The sequence below is a fragment of the Coturnix japonica genome, chromosome 4 (genome assembly GCF_001577835.2).
Source record: "Coturnix japonica isolate 7356 chromosome 4, Coturnix japonica 2.1, whole genome shotgun sequence".
NCBI classification, from domain to species: Eukaryota; Metazoa; Chordata; class Aves; order Galliformes; family Phasianidae; genus Coturnix; species Coturnix japonica.
Genome location: NC_029519.1, coordinates 8,014,377 through 8,032,016, shown reverse-complemented (window position 1 = coordinate 8,032,016; position 17,640 = coordinate 8,014,377). Strand labels below are relative to the sequence as shown.

The window sequence follows — 17,640 nt, the reverse complement described above, 5'->3', positions numbered from 1 at the left end:
AGTAGCATCTCTTGGCTTCAGTTTTGGCCTTTGCTTTCTCTCTTACAGAAGTGTTATAGATAGGTACCTCCACTGAACTCTCCTTAAGAAATAAAGGGAAAAAACTTAGACTTGTTCCAGAGTTTAAGTAGTCAGTCCGTGGGCCAACAGTTATCTTAACGACCACTTCTTAGCTTAGTTTCAAGAATAATCTGAAAGATATAATTCCTTATAAACATGAATATGTTACATTAGAAAACACGACCTTTAGCTTTAACTAATCTTGAAGCTTCAGGTTTACCTCACAATCCAGGTGAATGACATTAGTCCAAATAATTCACTGCTTCTCTTTCTGTAGTCTCCTGCTATGACTTTGGCTCTGTCAGTAGGCAGCATTCAATGCCAGCCAGGGTGGAGGCAGGCAGGGCTCCCACTGCTCTGGGCAGCAGGAAGGGAGCCAGGCTGGGCAGCATGAAGGAAGCCACAGCTTTGTGGGTTCCTGGAGCTTGTTAATGGCCTGATGAGCTCTGGCTATTCGTATGTATAATGACCAAAGCCAACACTTGGGTTTGCTGCCCCAGCCATCCAGCTGAGCATGGTATCAGCTGCTTCACACCTTCCCCTCCCTCTCTGTGTTTGAGAAGAGCCAGCTGAGTCGGTGTTAAATTTGATCGCCGAATACATTTTATTTGGCAGGGATTAAACACACGAAGTATCTGCGAAAGATTGGGCAAAGAATCAAAGTATTGTATCTATCTTAAATCCTGTCAATGTATAGAGTTTTTCAAGTGACTAAATAAGGATGAAGAATTTTGTAACTGCTGTGCATTTGTTCCCTTAGATGAGAGAGGACTTTTGTGTTCATGGCTGTGAAAAGTGTTCTTTTTTAATTATGAAATTAAATAAATACTTTATTTTTAAAAATATTCGTAGGGAAGGATAGAGGCTGATTTCATCACAGCCTTCCTTACTGCTCCTGCTTTTGATAAGTCAGCTCTTACTTTGAAAGTGCTTGTGCTTATCTTCACACAGACCTTGTCAGCAAATGGAACAGCATAAATGTGCTCACATGTGTGGTCACCATCACTATCTGTACAAATAGCAACACCGAATACAGCTGCAGTGGGTGCCTTGTGGCCACTTTGTGAGCTACATCCCACATTCCTGCTGACTTCCACTGGTGTGACATGAACATGCTAAGCACATCTGTGAGAAGTCCCACCCAACATGGGTGCTTAGGCAAAAGAGGGACCTTTTTGTAGATGTGGGTCCTGGGCCCAGACCCCAAAGAGAGCAGCACTGTGGGTGTTACTGCTCAGAGCTCAGTGCTCAGCCTGCTTCAGTGCAGAGCACCAGTGCAGTTACATTACTGACTCACAAAAAGCACACTCCAGCAGAATGTCAGCCTTTGCCTTGGCAATAAGGAGTATTTCTATGACTTTTTGGGGGCAGTCACGTTGACCTGCAGGTTTTGCCAGTGGCTAACTTTATTCAAAAGCACAGCGTTAATATAAGTTACATGGCCTATAGCCTGCTATGGGAAGGAACTTCCTAATAACTAGAAGGAAAAGCAGGAAAAAAAACCACAAAAAAAAACCCCACAACAATATTCAGTCTGTGCATTTCTGCTTAGCCCTTTCCCCAGGCTTTAATATGCGCCACAGTAAATCTTAAGACAATAATTTTATTCAGCCAGAGGCCTGAAGCTAATTTTAGTCACTCCTTTGGAGGTTCCCATGCTCCCAAGCATTCCTCCAGAGATGTTATGTCCCCGGCTCTTCCGATCTTTATTCTTGTTTACATCCAAAATACATATTAAATCATCTCTGTTTGGAGAGTCTGAGCCTCCTTAAAACCATGAAACATTCAATTACTAATTAGCTGTTTCCTGTTCCTAATGAAGTGAACATGTCGGATTTGGATTAAAATGCAGCTACTGCTCTCCTCTGTTTATGGTTCCAGATGTTTTTGTTTTATCTAGGAGGTTACTTTGACAGCTACTGCTAAATGATAAATCACTCATATTATAGCTGAAATGCATTTTGAAATTGAAATGTGGCAAAGTTTGAGATTGCTCCAAGGATCAGTGTCAGTTAGCAGGTCAATACTTGTTCTTTCCTTATGAGTGCTCGGTATTGGCATATGTAAAACAGTAATGGGATAGATGTCAACATTATACAAAATGCTTCTCAATATTATCATTTTGCTATCATCTTCAAGATCAGTACTTGCGGGTTTAGCTGGGTGAATTCATAATTCATTGTATAATGAAGAAGAATATGGATTCTTGTTAGCTGTAGTTTTAGCTGTAGTTTCTGTGGGCATATTTATTTTTCCTCCGGACTTAGCATTGCTTAATGTGAAAAATCACAGTTGATGGGTATTATAACTAGGAATAGCTTTGCAAGGGAAGGAAGCGGCTTTCTACTGGTTTCCCTAAATAAAGAACAATAATTTAAAAGGAGAAGTGGAGGTTTCTGAGTGAAATAACAGTTCTCCAGAGAGCAGCTATCGGTTTACTTCTATGATATTTTTAATACAGCACAGTTGTATTCTAACACATTGTTCTCTAGATTTTGTTCATATCATAATGGTAGGTTGTAAAGCTGATGCCATGTTACCCTGTGTTACGCAGGCAGGCAGTACAACACCTCTCGTGGCTTTGTCATTGGACATCTCATTCTCCGATGAAAATAGATCCCATTTGTACTTGGCCTTTATCGCTTCCAGATCTGATCATTTGTTTCGAGACAACAACAAAAGCCCACAGATCTATGAAGGAAATCCACCTACATCTCAATCCATTCTAAAATGCACAACTCTGTAATTGACTTTGTTTCCTTTTTTTTTTTCCCCTACAGAAAACAGAACATACATCAAACCTACCATCATGTACTGAAGGAAACGCCTATTGTTGAAAAATGTATAATGATCACTATTTGAAGACTATATAGTTCATGAAAAATGTCCCTTCCAACCTTTGATGCCTTCAGTACTGTGTGAGGAACAGGATTTGTAGCATGAAACTTGAAGGACAATTTCAAGCAATTTACTGTTGCTGCATCGAAAACTGCCGTATTGTCATTAAGAAATATTGAGACTTTTTACAAGCTTACCATACCAAACCAAGCCTGTTGCAACAGATCATTTTTAGGTCCCCGGAGATAGAAAGGAGTTTTAGTATTTTTAAGCACATACAGGAATTATTTCCCCTTCCCACCCCCAAAGAAAGAACTCTTTTTGGTTGTGTTTTCTCTTTTGTTCCTAAGGAGGTAGCTATTACTGTATAGCAATGGCACAATGATTTTAAGCCACAAAGGTCCTCACTGGCTGTACATCATACAAGTCCAGTTTATCACTGAAACTGTTCAACATGGAGCTGTTTCGATTGTGTTTATAAATTAAGCTTTGTTTACTGAAGCAGATACTCAATATATATTACGTTTTAAAAAGAAATGTGTGTACATTTTTTAAAAGAATGATGTAAAAATTGTCCTTTCATTAGATGACCAATTCAGAAGTGTGAGCTAAACCCTAATAGCTGACGTAATATGAGGATTATAATTGATGCTTTTTTATGCTCAGTTCAGCTTGGCTTTTGGTCTTTTAAGATGAAAAAATGAATATGCAGTAGAGTGTTAGATAATGGAAACTTTTAAGTATGGTTTCTCTGTTGTACCATATTAAGTTAAAGTACACATTCTTTGTTAAAAATGTTCTTGCTAAAATACAGTATTAAAATTTTTTTGTTTGACTTTGGAAATCTTTTAAGATTATTATTATTAATTTTTTTCTTTTTTTTTTTGGACTGTGAATTCCCATCGTTATTGTACTGATACAAAACAATAACTTGCACTATGAAAAATACTTGAAGAAATTACTTACTTAATAAAGAGGGTGGGTTGGTATGAAACATTTTCCTAATTATTTTACGGTACATACTCCAAACTTTGCAGGTAACAGAAAGATCCCTTTCATGACGTGGGTGGCTGAGACAAGAGGAAGTAAGTAACAAGTCACCTGTGCATCCACTACTCCCATCCACGGGTCAAAGGAACAATACTTATAGACCCAAGTTTATATATGCGTGCTTCTACTTATGCCCTCTACACCCTGAATTCAATCACTGTCACATGAAACAAAGCAAAGCGAAGCAAACTAGGTAGATCTCCGGGGAATGTGCTGTATGTGGATTACTGCAAATATATCTGCAGTGTTCAGAACTGCAGTTTTTTCATCACTAGGTTTTCTTCTCAAAGAGTCCCGTTGGACAGACCTATCCTAACTTTAACGTGTAGTTTCAAGCCATGCTATAAAACACAATAGAAGAAAATGATTTGGTTTTGGATCCCTCAGAGAAACCTTTTGGCTTAACCAGGTCTCAGTTCAAAAAACATGCACAGGTGACTTAAATAATTATCAGAGTAGTTCACCACGTCTTACGATGTACAAACACAGTTCATTCCACGTTAGTTGTATTGCAGCCATTCTAATAACTGTGATCATCACTCTGCCACTGATTAAATGACCAAAAATGAATGATATGAAGAGCTCCGCATATGGTGAGTGCTGCAGCACTCTGAATAAAAGCTTCTGTGTGAGTTAAATAATGCAGCACCTGAAACTGAACTCTATGATTATTTATCAATTCCCGTTTCTGTTCCATCAGCATCCACCGATAGATCATATTTGTTTCTGAATCTTCTTGTTTAAAAAATATTGCATCATTTCTGATTGATCGCCTGAATAAGTGCTGGAATTGCAGATGATTTTGCAGGCAGATCTTTGACAAGATGTTGCATTTCAGAAAGACTTACTTAATGTAACTAAATATTTCAGCCCTTGAACTGTTCACATTTTTTGCATTTTTCTTTGGTCTCCGTAAAGGCTCTTACGGCCTTTTTTCCCTCAGTGGCTGATCTACATTTCTTAGAGCTGCATTGATGCAGGGTTGATGAGCACATCATTGATTTCTAATTTGCCCTTCCCAGAATAGTTTTAAATGTCAGAGTACTGGTAAATGAGATTTAGGGAACTGATAAACTTCAGAGAGTGAATCTTTTGTTAAGTCCTATTAGGTGGCTCCTGATAAATGCTGACAAACCAAGACAGCAAGCTTTGAGCTACAAGCTGAAACTAACAAGCACACCTGTAACTAACACTTAGGAACGTATTAAGGCCCAGAACAAGCAACAGCTGTGGCTGGTTGAGACTGATTCATTCCTAGGAAAGTGAAGATTTCCTTTTTGTTTTCTTTCACTTCCTATCACCTCCTGGTAGTACCCCACTCCACACAGGACCCATGAAGTCGGGGCACAGCTCCTGGCCCCATGGCACTACAGCAGTGTGGCACAAGGTGATCCCGGCTCAACGCAGGCACCCTAATGGCCCACGTATATCAGAAATTTTATAAACCTTGTGTAATGCACCCTGCTATCATCATTAAACCAACAGAATCAATAGTGACCAATCTCAATTTAAAACCTGGATCTATAGTCATACACAGCGAGAACACTCCCTGTTACAAATGAATGGCAGTGCATTAAAAGCTGAACGCTGGTTTAAGTAATTGCTATCTGCAAGTAAGTGGCCGACTAATATATTTATTTACAGAATATTTCTGGTAACACGACAAATCATGGGCTAACCCAGATTATTATGAATTTCCTTTGTGGCCTCAGCTGAGCTCCACCACCACTTGTGTGTGCACGTGTGTGTGTGTGTGTGTGTGTGTGCATGTGTGCAGCCCCGTGGCCCTGTGTGGCCATGAGCTTTAGCAGTAGTGCTGGCACAGAGCCCCCCTGCTGACCACCTGCTGCCTGGCAGTGAGATGGGGAGGGGTCTGCAGTTTTGTTAAGCGATGCCATGGGCTGTGGTTATTTGTTGTGCCTACTATGTGTGATCAGGCCCTTCTAACATCGCTGTTAATAAAAGTGTTAGCTTTAGATCTGTCTGCAAGTAAGGGAGTCTTGGGCTATTTGAAGTTGGGACGAAAGGGGAGAAAAAACAATAAGTACTTTTTAAATTCTGAATGTATAGAAAAATTAATGAATTCCTACACTTTGATAATTGTTCCTCAAAGAAATCAATTGAAATGAACCGATTCGGTGTCAGCACAGCATAAATGCTGCAGCTCACTCCCTTTCCATTAAACCATCATCCATTTCTGTTTCTGATGGCCAGCTAACACCAGCTTCTTAATACATCATCCTTTCCATGAAAATTGGAGTGTGGTAATAAAAGGAAAAGGAAAAAAATCTTACCAGGGCTCATTTTTTAAGACAAGAAGAATGATTATCCCGAACTCATATAGAAATACAGTAAGATTTTACTATATCTTCATTGTGGGTCTGTTGACATAATCCAAACTCCTGAATGTGAACACAGAATCATCACAACCATACTAAAAATATGAGATCTTTTATAGTACTTACTTATGCTTTCTAGAAAGACATCGGATGCTATATCTTTCCATGAAACTGCATGCATGAGTGGCACAGAAGCGGCGCTGAACCTGCATTCACTGGGTTGTGGATCCCTTTTTCCATCTCTTTGCTTTGGCTGCTGCAACAGAGTTGAGTTTAGTTATGGGACAAGAACATGTTTTTGCTGTCTTAAAAATTCAGTTGCTCATCTTCATGCTTTTTAGGGACTCGTAGCTCCTGGTATGTTGTCAGATTATCTGCATGGCTAATTGCAGACCTTACCTTGAAGACAAAGACAGCTGTGTGCCAGCAGAGCTGGGACAGCCTCAGTATTTAAGGTCATTATCTAAACATGCAAATGTTAAAAAGCAGCAGGCTCAGTTCAGTGAGGCCATCCATGGGCTTGTGCTCCCTAATAGAAGAGTAGATCCCCAGTATTTGGGAATCAAAGAGATGGTGGTGATGGAACAGCCAGACAAGTGGGAAGTTCATTCAGAGCTACCCAAAACTATCTATCTCTAATGTAGTATTATGGGCTCCAGTCAGCCAACGAGATACACACACTTATTTTTCATAGAAGAACAATTAAGACAATGTATGATGCTCGGTGATTTTGAATAATTGGATGAATGCTGGTTTCTTTCTAACAACAGTTGCATCACAGTTCTTTTATCATAAATATTACAATGTCCGATCCCTAATAGCAAGTGCATTCCAGACATGCAGCCTAATGCAGACATTAAGCAGCTTTGTCACAGAATCACCATGTAGGCCCAGCCCCAGGGCTGCAGTCTATGCAGTGCCTGCAGAGTTTTCATTTTAGGGTCTGAGCTTTGCTTGAAACTTTCATCTTAGCAAATGGCCACTTGCCTAAGCTGAATGTGCTCCACCAACATGGAAGTGGCTAAATACAAAGGGGAAAAACATGGGTATTAGAGAAGAATAAATAGACATGAGGAATAAAATTTAACTGGCTCCAATCCTAGTAGGATGCGGCATTTAACTTCAGTCATATTTCACTGTCTGTGAAGAAGACGTACCTGTTTCACGTTTCCCCTGTCGATTCCTGCCATTAGCTCAAGTCTGTTTATTCCCAGAGCTGTGCTGCCATCAGTTGATGATGCTGGGGCACTTACAGAGATGCTCTGGCTGGAAAAAAAAAAACAGTGCTGCCATCAGTTGATGATGCTGGGGCACTTACAGAGATGCTCTGGCTGGAAAAAAAAAAACAGTTCTACCATTCTTACTGTCATGAAACATAATGCTTTTGTTAGTACATCAGTCCAAAGCAATGCCAGGTAAGTTGTTGCGTTCTCTCTCTTGATGTCAAATGGGAGTTTAAAAAAAGGAAAACTTGCTAAAAGTAGGAAATGAGACCAAAAAAAGCTACTAACCTGGATAATAAGGAATAAGCTCCCTATTGGACTGGGGTTCTTTTAATAGTTCCATAAAACCGATGAAGACAGAAATGGTAATCAGAGATTTTTGGTGTCAGATCAGTGCTTTGCATTTTATGTGATCATTTGCACCTGTGCAAGTATTTGATAGCATTTGACAGCTGATTTATTAGCATTTGACACCCACATTACACATGTTGAAATGACTCTACAACGTGTAAAGCAGTGGAAAAACCAGTGATTCCTTTCATAGCTTTTACCTGGTAGTTTAATTCTGAAATTGCATTCCAACGAAAAAAATGAATTCCTCGCCCCTCAATTGTAATCCTTTATTTCTTCTAATATTTATTATGTTCAGCTCACACTAATTTGGAAAAAAAAATAAAAGGAAAAAGAGAAAAGCGGCTTTATTTAATTCACAGAGCCGATCCGCAGACACCGGCTCTGAAACCAAATCAAAACCAGGCCACGCTCGTAACACTGCAAGGAGTCACAGAAAAATGAGACGTCTGCTATTGTGATGAGAAGCACTGCAGGACTAAGACTCCTGATTTATAACAGAGCTGGTAAGTAAATTATGTATGTTTGGTAGTTAATAGTTTTTGAAATAAACAGAATGTTTCACCAGCTGAAAGCTACATTTTCATAGACATTATTTTTGGCTTCTTCAAAGAAAACTTTCAAGAAGTCCCAAAGCCTTGGTTTCCCTCGCACCCTGTTTTGAAGATAGGCAGTAACACGCTACTCTAAATGCATATAAGAAAGAAGGCGTGGATCAGTTTAATGCCTTCTGGAATTCGGTGGAGTTCTCAGTTTTTTTCATTATTAAAATAGTTGCAGCCAGTGAAAGAAAAGATCCATGATGACAGCAATAGCACATACCTGCATAAAAGGTGATAGGAGATACAAGGCTACAAGAAGAAAAGTAGGCCTTCCTCCACCCCCAGGAAATCGAGCCCAAAAAGAAGCATCGTGATCACACTCAAACAATGATAGTGTAAATTCTGCTGCACAGTTTGTCAACTGTGCAATTATTTGCAGTGTAATTGCCAATGGTGTGTGTTGACAGAATGCGGTAGCTTAATGAAAATAATAATACAGTTTGCTCATCTGGTACCAGCCCGATTTCAAAGAGAAAAACCTCTCAGGTTTGACACGTTGCAGAGGTAATTCCAGCTAAAATAATGTGCTGCTGGTGCAGCCTGAATAAGTTACGTATTTGCGAAGTTCATGGACTGGTGAAGAGGGAGGACCAATTTGCCAAGCTCTGAATTACTGACAGACTGAATGACCCATGTCTAGTCTTGTCACGTTACTTTACATTACACATCGTAACATAATCCAGCGGAACATAACCTGGGAAAAAATTACTTCAGCACTAGATTGCAAGATTTTCAAGGTTACTCGTGTTTGATTGTCATGGGGCCCACATTTTCTAGATCAATTATAGTGGCCTTTTGCTGGCACCTATTGATAAGGCGAGGAAAGCAGCCGCTAGTTCACCTTTGCTCAGAATTAAACCCTCCCCCATTTACCAGTGTCTGTCTTTCGGTCTATGGAACTTACAGAGAATTCAAAGCATCTCATACTCGTTACAGCCACCCCTTTCTGCACTCACTGTGCTGACTTTAGTTGCAGTTCCTCGCTGTGAGCAGCCTGCCTACCCAATTTTCAAAAATGGAAAGAAACTCAAATATAAATTGAAGGACATGAAATTACTTATTCTTAAACAAGAAAGAAGTGTATTTTCCTTCCTTAGCATGACAGCTGTATGTTGGAGTGGGCAGCAGGGGAAGAAAGAAACAAGCCTGACCATGTATTTATGCATCTGGTATCCAATGAGCTTAGCAAAGGGGAAAAAAGGTCCCGTTTGCTTAAGTCTCAGAGGAGGACTAGTTCCCAAGGACAGTGGTTTCAGTACAATGCACCTCCGTATGTACGATTTTACAGCTAAGATACAGAAACAGAGAAATGACCAGCAGTTAGTACTGATGGGATCTAACTGCTTAGGCATTTTGAAAATTAAAGATGGAAAGATAATGTAAGATAACATCAGCTGCTGCAAATGGGCTCTGGCTCTTTTTGGCTTAAGTTTTATTAGGAATTTGAACATGACATCTCTTCCTGATGAACACATTCAGAGCCTATTAATGTCAATGAGAGTTATGCTTACATGGCAGAGAGAGCAGATCTTTTTGTTGTGCATGTCCAGAGTCTGACTCACGGCCTTAATGCCTATGCCTTGCAAATAATGACAAGCTTACAGAGATTTACTTTGTGCGGTGTATTTCTACAAAAGTCATCTTTTAAATAGCATAATGAATTAATATTTACTTAATAGCTTCTACATTATTTATTTCTTAGCTTCTATTTTATAGTCTTCTAGGAAAGACAGATAGAAATATTTACTCACTCCTCATGCATGCAGTTTATTCCAGCCAGAGTTGGAGCCAGCTCTATTCTTTGTGCTGCTTTTCCGATAGATGCTGAAATTAGGAAAGGAAATTCATTGTTGATAAACTCAGGTATGTGATCTAAAAACAAACCAGAAACCCCCCAAACCCCACATACTCCTGTCCCCATTTTACTACAAACCCTCTGCTCCCACTCCTGTCTCCTCTGCCAGTGTCTGGGGGTGTACATGTATGTATAAATAAGATTACCTCCAGCTCATTACTGTCCACTGACAGAATCCTGTTGTAAAAACTTTTGATGAATATTCAGCATCTAATTCCTGAGTAATAAAAAAAAAACAACCCGAAGTTACTTGCAATCATTATTCCAAATGGAAAAATTAATTGTAAATAACTGGAAGTCAATTAAGGCTGGGTTCTGCCGGGTAATGCAAATCTTTTATAGTTTTGTTTCAGTTAACTGCCTCATTAATGATTTATAGATGTGTATACAGCTGTGGGAACCATAGCATTATCTAATGCACTCAGAGAATAATTACATATGAAAAGAACTACGCAGCTCAAGGGAAAAACTCAGAAATTACTTACTGCCTGAACTTCAACCGTATTAAGATGCAAAGTATTTAGAAACAGACTGAGATGTTTTATCTTATTTTTGAGGTTTTATATTCCCTTTAAAAAGAGAAAAATAATTCTTCCCTCCCAAATTGTATACTTCAGTCTTACACATTACACAAAGCATCAAAACATCTCAAACTGACAGTACAAGCCATTTATTTATTATTTAAAACCCCAAGTTATAAAACATTCCCATTCCCTTTTGTGCATCTGTTATATATAGGGGAAAAAAAACAAAACAAAAAAAACCAAAACATTTCTAGAGTTAAACAATTCACGGGCATATGCATTCATCTCCCTGATTTACACAGAGCCAGAAGTGATTTTGGAAATACTCCAGGAGTTGTTTTCCTGGATACACAAATATGTTGGTAGTTGCTCTTTGGTGATGCCATTGTTTGAGGTTATCTTGTTTCTTTCTGTAAAATGTTCTTCTCACTCCTGAAACTTACAGACCTGGAAGGATGCTGGGTCTGAATTTACTGCTTATTTCCTACAAACTCTCACTCAGTCATAAGCTGCTCTTGGACTCTTGCAAGCAAAGGAAGCTTTGCTTGTAAGTCTGCTTTTCTTCTTGCTTAAAGCTAGGGAGGTCAGGGTCTTCCTCTCCAAACTCAGGCATTTAAAAGCCATTGCAACAATAGTGCATGCAGTCGTTCCCTACAACACTGCAGGTCCTCCACCCAAAGCTTATGCATTGCTGTGAGGAAATACTCTGTTACATGGCTTTGGAATCAGGATGGGAGAGCGGAGAGCTTTCTCCTTCAGTGCTCTGCCTCCTGAAAGCATCACTTACACTCAGGATGGAAGGAGATCACCTTCCCCTGCTTTGGGCCATAACCAAGTTTTCTCCTTGCACCTTTGCATACCTCTCAAGAAGCACTTCCACATGTTTGTAACTATGCTTCTACATTTCTGCAATCACTGGAAAAAATTACTCATTACAAATCTCACAGATTTACAGACTAATTTATGTCGCTGAGGCTTAACTCCATGCTCAACAACTTACGCATCATTTGTGACCATGTGTGAAATGAAAGTGAAGTCAAAAGCATGGGGAAAAAAAATTAATTTGGAGATTATATTGCCAGAGAATGAAATAGAAATAGGTGATTGAAATTGTCATTAAATATTTGTGGCCTTGTCTTACTTAGTAATGAAACATTACACCAGTCTACAAGAACTAATTAACATAGTAATATTAATAGTGGCAAATCAAGTATCACTTAGCATTAGAAAAAGAACTTTTTTTTTACTCTAAACTTTTGAAGTATCATCCAGAAATCTGCATGAGGAACAGCTACATAAATCAAGACTGAAATCTTAGGAAAAAAGAAAAGACTGAGAGTTCATGAGAAAGATGTCCATGTAATCATTAGTGCCACAAGGCAAATGAAAGAAAATGATCACTTGGCATTTAATACAAGCAGTTAAGCCTCTCAAATATCACGTATCAGGGAAAACAACAGAGGGAAGTATCCTTTCTACTGTGGGACCTCTGATGGAGAGCTGTTGCTAAGGTGTTAGCTTACATCTCATCAGTGATCTCATAATTTCCAGAGAGGAAAAAAAATCCTACAAAACAAAGGTGTCTGGGGTGATAAAGCACACAGATACAGCCTTTAGCTTACGTGTCCTCATGGATGTCCTCATCGATTTCTAGGCTCAGACATATGTAGCCTTGATGCACAGTTGACCCATCTTTTCCTTCTGCATATGCCTGGGAAGAACGTGGGCTCGACACCCATCAGTTTCACCTAATGTGACCGTTCTCATCTGCCATCATCTCTGCTTGCACGTATTACTGCAGTGCAGCTATCCGCCACTACATTCTCATGAACAGTAGCTGGGGGACTTTATGGTTATTTCTTAACTGTTCTTGGAAAATATGCTTAGAGGGAAAAAGTGTGAACAATCTTCTAAACAGCAAAATCATATCGTTTATCACACACTGAATTGTGAAAAGAGTTGCATGAAGTCTTCATACTGGTTTTAATATACTCTATAATCAAGAAGATAGAATAATGGCACATGATTCAGTGTATGGAGGAAGGGAGGCAGGAGAACTTCCCAATCTGAACATACTATCAACTACTCAAGCCTCTATCAGATCTGAGTGTTTCATAAAGATGCTCAAAGTCAAAATAAAACACATCAAATTTAAATCTTAGGTTCTTTTTCCACCAGACAAAAACAGGAACACTGAATTATAAACTTGAAGTAATGTTTCAGTGTGAATAGCTTTACTGTCTGAAATTTAACTTAGAGCCATTATTGTTATGACCAGGAACCCTGCTGCTCAACATCTCTCTTTACTTCAAGCAAATTCCATGCTCACGTTCTGTAGATTAGATATAAGAACATGCCAGAAGCCACAAACACCACAGTGGGAAAGGTGACAACAGAAGAATGGTAGAGACACACAAGACCCCATGGGCCTACCTGTCCTGCCAGCTGGCCTGTGGCAGATGCACAGTGCACAAAAAGGCTGCTTTCTCATCTGTTTCTCTGCTAATTTGGTCAGTAAATTTGGTCAATTATGGTAAAGTAAGCGTTTATTTTGTTTCCACTGTTCATTCTTCAAATGAAAGATCTGTAAATCAGACACAAAAATTATTTGTTCAGTCTAGGAAAAACACAAAATAAATCCTGATCCTTTATACTTACTAACATTCTAATTACTCCCATTTTATACAGTTCTGGTGGAAAGAAGGGGAAATGACACATATTCATCAATGTGGTATTATACTTTCTTCTGTCTATATATCATTGGCAGTAACTCCAGAAGATGCCTGCCAAACAACACCAGCTAATAATTCAAGAGCTGTTACTCTGAGCTGCAGACACCCTGCAGGAGAGCAGCCTCAGTGACCATTTCTCCTGCTGGATCATGTTTTTGAAGTGCTCTCGCTGGATCAGCATTTGCAGAAGAAATGCTCCCCCTTAATTCTCACGATGCCTGATGGCCCACCCTCCTGTGGGCACAGAGTGTACAACAAATAACGTGTAGTGAGGCCAACATGGATGTGCTTTCAGAAATCTAAGCAGATACAGATAATCCAGAGAGGGCAGAATGGTTAGTACAAATCTGTTTTGAAAAAGGACAGTGTGGTAGGCTACAGCAGCTGCAATTGCCAGAAACAGGTAACGTACAAGTCCGTCCTTCCCACAGACATGTCACTGCTCATGGGCAGGAGTTACATTTCTGGTCCACAGCTTTGAATTATAAAATCTTTGCAAGCAGAAACGAGGTGTGAATGAACTGCAATTAAATATAAGTAAGTAAGGAGATAAAAGTAAGGAGAACCAGCCTGTAAACTGTTGAAATAGACGTAAGTAATGTTGGATGCAGAGGTATCTGATATGTAAAGATGCTGGCAAAGAACAAAGAAATTGTTTAATCTGATTTGATGAAGAGGATGGGCTGTTGAAGGAGAGAAGAAACTATATGGAGAAAAGAAGGATGTGTTTAGAAGCAGAAGGATACAGATCATGACCAATTTAAACCAAGATGGGAAAATGTACATTCAGAGCTCATCTTTACCTCGCCATATGCTAATATCTACTTAGTGCTTGCAGCACTCCTACTGAAAATCCATGCAGATTTCCTCTGCTTCGAATCCCTGCTGCCTGGATGTTGGTATGCAGCCAGTTTGACAGCCAGAGAACAATTAGACAATAAACAAATATTCAGCTGAAAACAAGCAAACCCCACTCTATTTAAAAGCAAACATTTGTTAAAAAGTTATTATAGTAAGAGGCAGATACAGGAAAACAAACTGTACGACATCTTATAGCTACTCCTAGCTTTGCTGTTTTGAAAATATATACACAGTTCCAGCAGAAGAAAATGGGGAAGTTAGGCTGTGAAAACCATTACAAACATTACGTATTACCTATGGTACGAGTGAGAATTAACAGCTGACAGAAATTAACACTTCCGCAGGTTAAAATTAGCAGTGAATAAATATATTCACTTTAAGTTAACAGAATAACTCACCATTTCCTCATCAGAATGGTTTTCCCACAATAACTATTCATACGCAAGTGAAAAAATACTTTCTGAACTGTAAATGTGAATTAGCCTTTAAGTTTTGCCTCATGCATTTTTTAAATCGACTATGACCATGTGTGTAGGTGTGTTTGAAATGTTTTCTGTCATCGTTCCATAAATTGGCACCAGAATTTCTGGCCAAGATTAATGCTGAGAAATTCATAAGCACTGTGACCTTATTTGGAGAGCAAGTAAAAACACACTTACTTTTAATATTTAGCAATATGCAATATAACTTTACATGTGATAGCTAATTTTGAAAACAATATATGCAATTTCGTGTTCCTTTGATTGAAAAATAGTTCTTTTTCATCCTTCTTAGAACTCTTGCTCTATCTCAACACTGTAATACACAAGTCAGTAGTAAAGAAACAACAGTAATAATGTCTCCTTTAACACTAATTCCCATTCTAATTTATGCTATAAAGGTGATGCATATAGATTTTATAGCTGCTACTGATATAAAAAATACTAGTATGGCCTAAAATTTTAAGTGTATCATGCTATAAAGCTATAACACAAAGTACCTGGATAGGAAAGATAATTTTAGGCAATCGGTCAGACTTTTATGTCATTACTCTTTAAACAAAAAAAGTACATCCAAATGTTATTGGCAATTCCTTTAACATGGGCTCTAAAAGAGTCTGGAATATCCCAACTGAAAACTTTTCGTGATGAAGAACAATACATTTTGGGGGAAAAAAAGTTGTTGTTGGGCATTTGGTGTTCTAGTAGTGAGCCCTGAATTTGGCAGATCTGAAGACGGAACACAGGTCTGAGCTCTACCTTCATCCTCAGTGACCTCACCCACTGTGTGAGATAACCATCACTTCACAGCTGAGTAATTAAGGTTTTTACCTAGGATGGCTCTACGGTTCCCACTTCAGTGAATATACTGGTATTTTATTCACTATTAAGTGGAACAAGATGTTACAGAAGCTTTTGCACTGGATTTGAAAATCTCCGAATTACTTACTTCCACAAAAGAGGCAGTATTCCTGCATTGACTAGGAAAATAACTCATGTACTTTAAATTCAAGAAAGCATCATCATGTTGTGCAGGGCATGGAAGTGAAGGTGCTTGATAGTGTCCCCATGCCCTGGAAATCCTCAGCAATCGTAATGAGAGGATGCGGACTGTTGATGTTATCAAGGAAGAACAGAGAAGCAGAACCCACACCTCTATTAATTTAGTACTTCACTGGTAATGCTTTGGAGAAGTAAGCTATTTTTTGTCCTGCAGGATGTAGGGAGCGTGCACATATCCATTTATGGGATGGGAAAGGTGGAGATTTTGTGGGATTTGACAGGTTCTGCTGAGGCAAAGCATTACAAGGGCTCGAGTGCCAAAGCATGGCTGTATCTGTGGCCAAGCAGTCAAAGGAGAAACGCTTACCCAGCTGAATCTGTCAGGGCCCAGAGACTAGAAGAAAAAAAAAAGGATGAAGATATTTTTTACAAAATCCCCTGGGGCTATCTCCCGTATTTAATAAGGAAAAGCACCTTCTGTGCAGCCAATAAAAGTTGAGGCTCTCATGAAGATTTATACCATATTACACACTGAAATTCAATGTACAACGATACCCTTGTGTATGCTGTTGTCAGAATAATAATCTTTGTCTGTCTGATCAACTTATATTTTATGCCAACTACACAGCATTTAATATTACACAGTTTCAGAGGAAGAAAATATATTTATTCATGCAACAACTTGCCCAGTAGCTTAAACAGACAAAGTGAAAAAAAAACACAAATTGGAGCTTTTGCATTAACGTATGATCTGCAATACAGATTTATACACAATTTTAGTAATTTTATGCTGCAATATAAACTATGATTCTTAATCTAGTTTGTGAAACTGTCTCACTGTTTTATACTGACATGAGGAATAATACAGATGGATATGACTGCTGAAGTTCGTTTTGGCATTCTCCTGAGATGAGGAGACTAAAAATACAAATGGTAATCAACCACTTTTTTTTTTTCTATATTCTGTATTATCATATTCTGTGTTGTATTCTTAGGAGCTGTGTCTCAAAATATACGCAGAAGATACACATAGATTCCCCCACAAAGTCTTCCCTGCCAGAAATCAGTATCTCTTCAGTAGAGAAGGTCTACCCACGATGCAGGGCTTGTTCCAAATGATGCAGTGCTCTGCCAGATGAGAACGCATAAGCAATATAGAAAAGAGGTTCAATGTAGAACCATTAAATCTATTATTTGAGCAACCTGTGCAGAAAACTGACAGATTGTGAAGGATTTACCTTATTGAAGGTATCTGCACACTACGAGTCTTTTTCTTAATATAACAATGTCCGAACAAAAAAAACCCCACCCAACTCCCAACGCTCACCTCACCCCAAATTTGCTAATTAAAAGATTATACATGGAACTGGAATCAGAAATAAAATAGGATGACTGGGAATGTATTTCGGTATCTATACCCCAGGGTAAACAACCCTAAAACAAAACAGAACAATCATAAAAGAGAACAATGCAGTGAACTATCTTTTACCGTTATTACTTCAGCTTCACTTCAAGTAAAACTTCCTATTGCACAGGAAAAATGAAATTCTTGTGAGAACAAGCTGGATAGATTTCTAAATGGATGATGGACTTATCAGACCCTTCAAATCTGGCAAGGCTGCACGCCTTTAGGTGGGAAGGAGCAGCCCACATTTTTTGGCTAAGGACTGTGTAGGTTCAATGTACAACAAACTGGTGTTTTTTTGAAAGTGAAGAGGAACAGC

At 38.9% G+C, this 17,640-nt stretch overlaps 2 protein-coding genes across 4 annotated transcripts in view; one reads left to right on the top strand and one right to left on the bottom strand.

Moving 5' to 3' along the window:
* DACH2 (dachshund family transcription factor 2) overlaps positions 1–3,742 on the top strand; it is a 243,522-nt gene extending 239,780 nt beyond the window's left edge. For all 3 annotated transcript variants that reach the window (XM_015860389.2, XM_015860388.2, XM_015860387.2), the window contains one exon: positions 2,841–3,742. In XM_015860389.2, coding sequence (XP_015715875.1) covers positions 2,841–2,878 — 38 coding nt within the window. In that variant the 3' untranslated portion in view covers positions 2,879–3,742. The remainder of the gene's footprint in view (positions 1–2,840) is intronic.
* Positions 1–17,640, bottom strand: part of LOC107312724 — a 279,152-nt gene that overhangs the window by 6,162 nt on the left and 255,350 nt on the right. The window contains exons 7-10 of the mRNA XM_032443992.1: positions 13,276–13,426; positions 10,215–10,287; positions 7,445–7,553; positions 6,414–6,543 (exon numbers count right to left, since the gene is read on the bottom strand). Of these exons, the coding sequence (XP_032299883.1) occupies positions 6,414–6,543; positions 7,445–7,553; positions 10,215–10,287; positions 13,276–13,333 (370 nt within the window). The 5' untranslated portion in view covers positions 13,334–13,426. The remainder of the gene's footprint in view (positions 1–6,413; positions 6,544–7,444; positions 7,554–10,214; positions 10,288–13,275; positions 13,427–17,640) is intronic.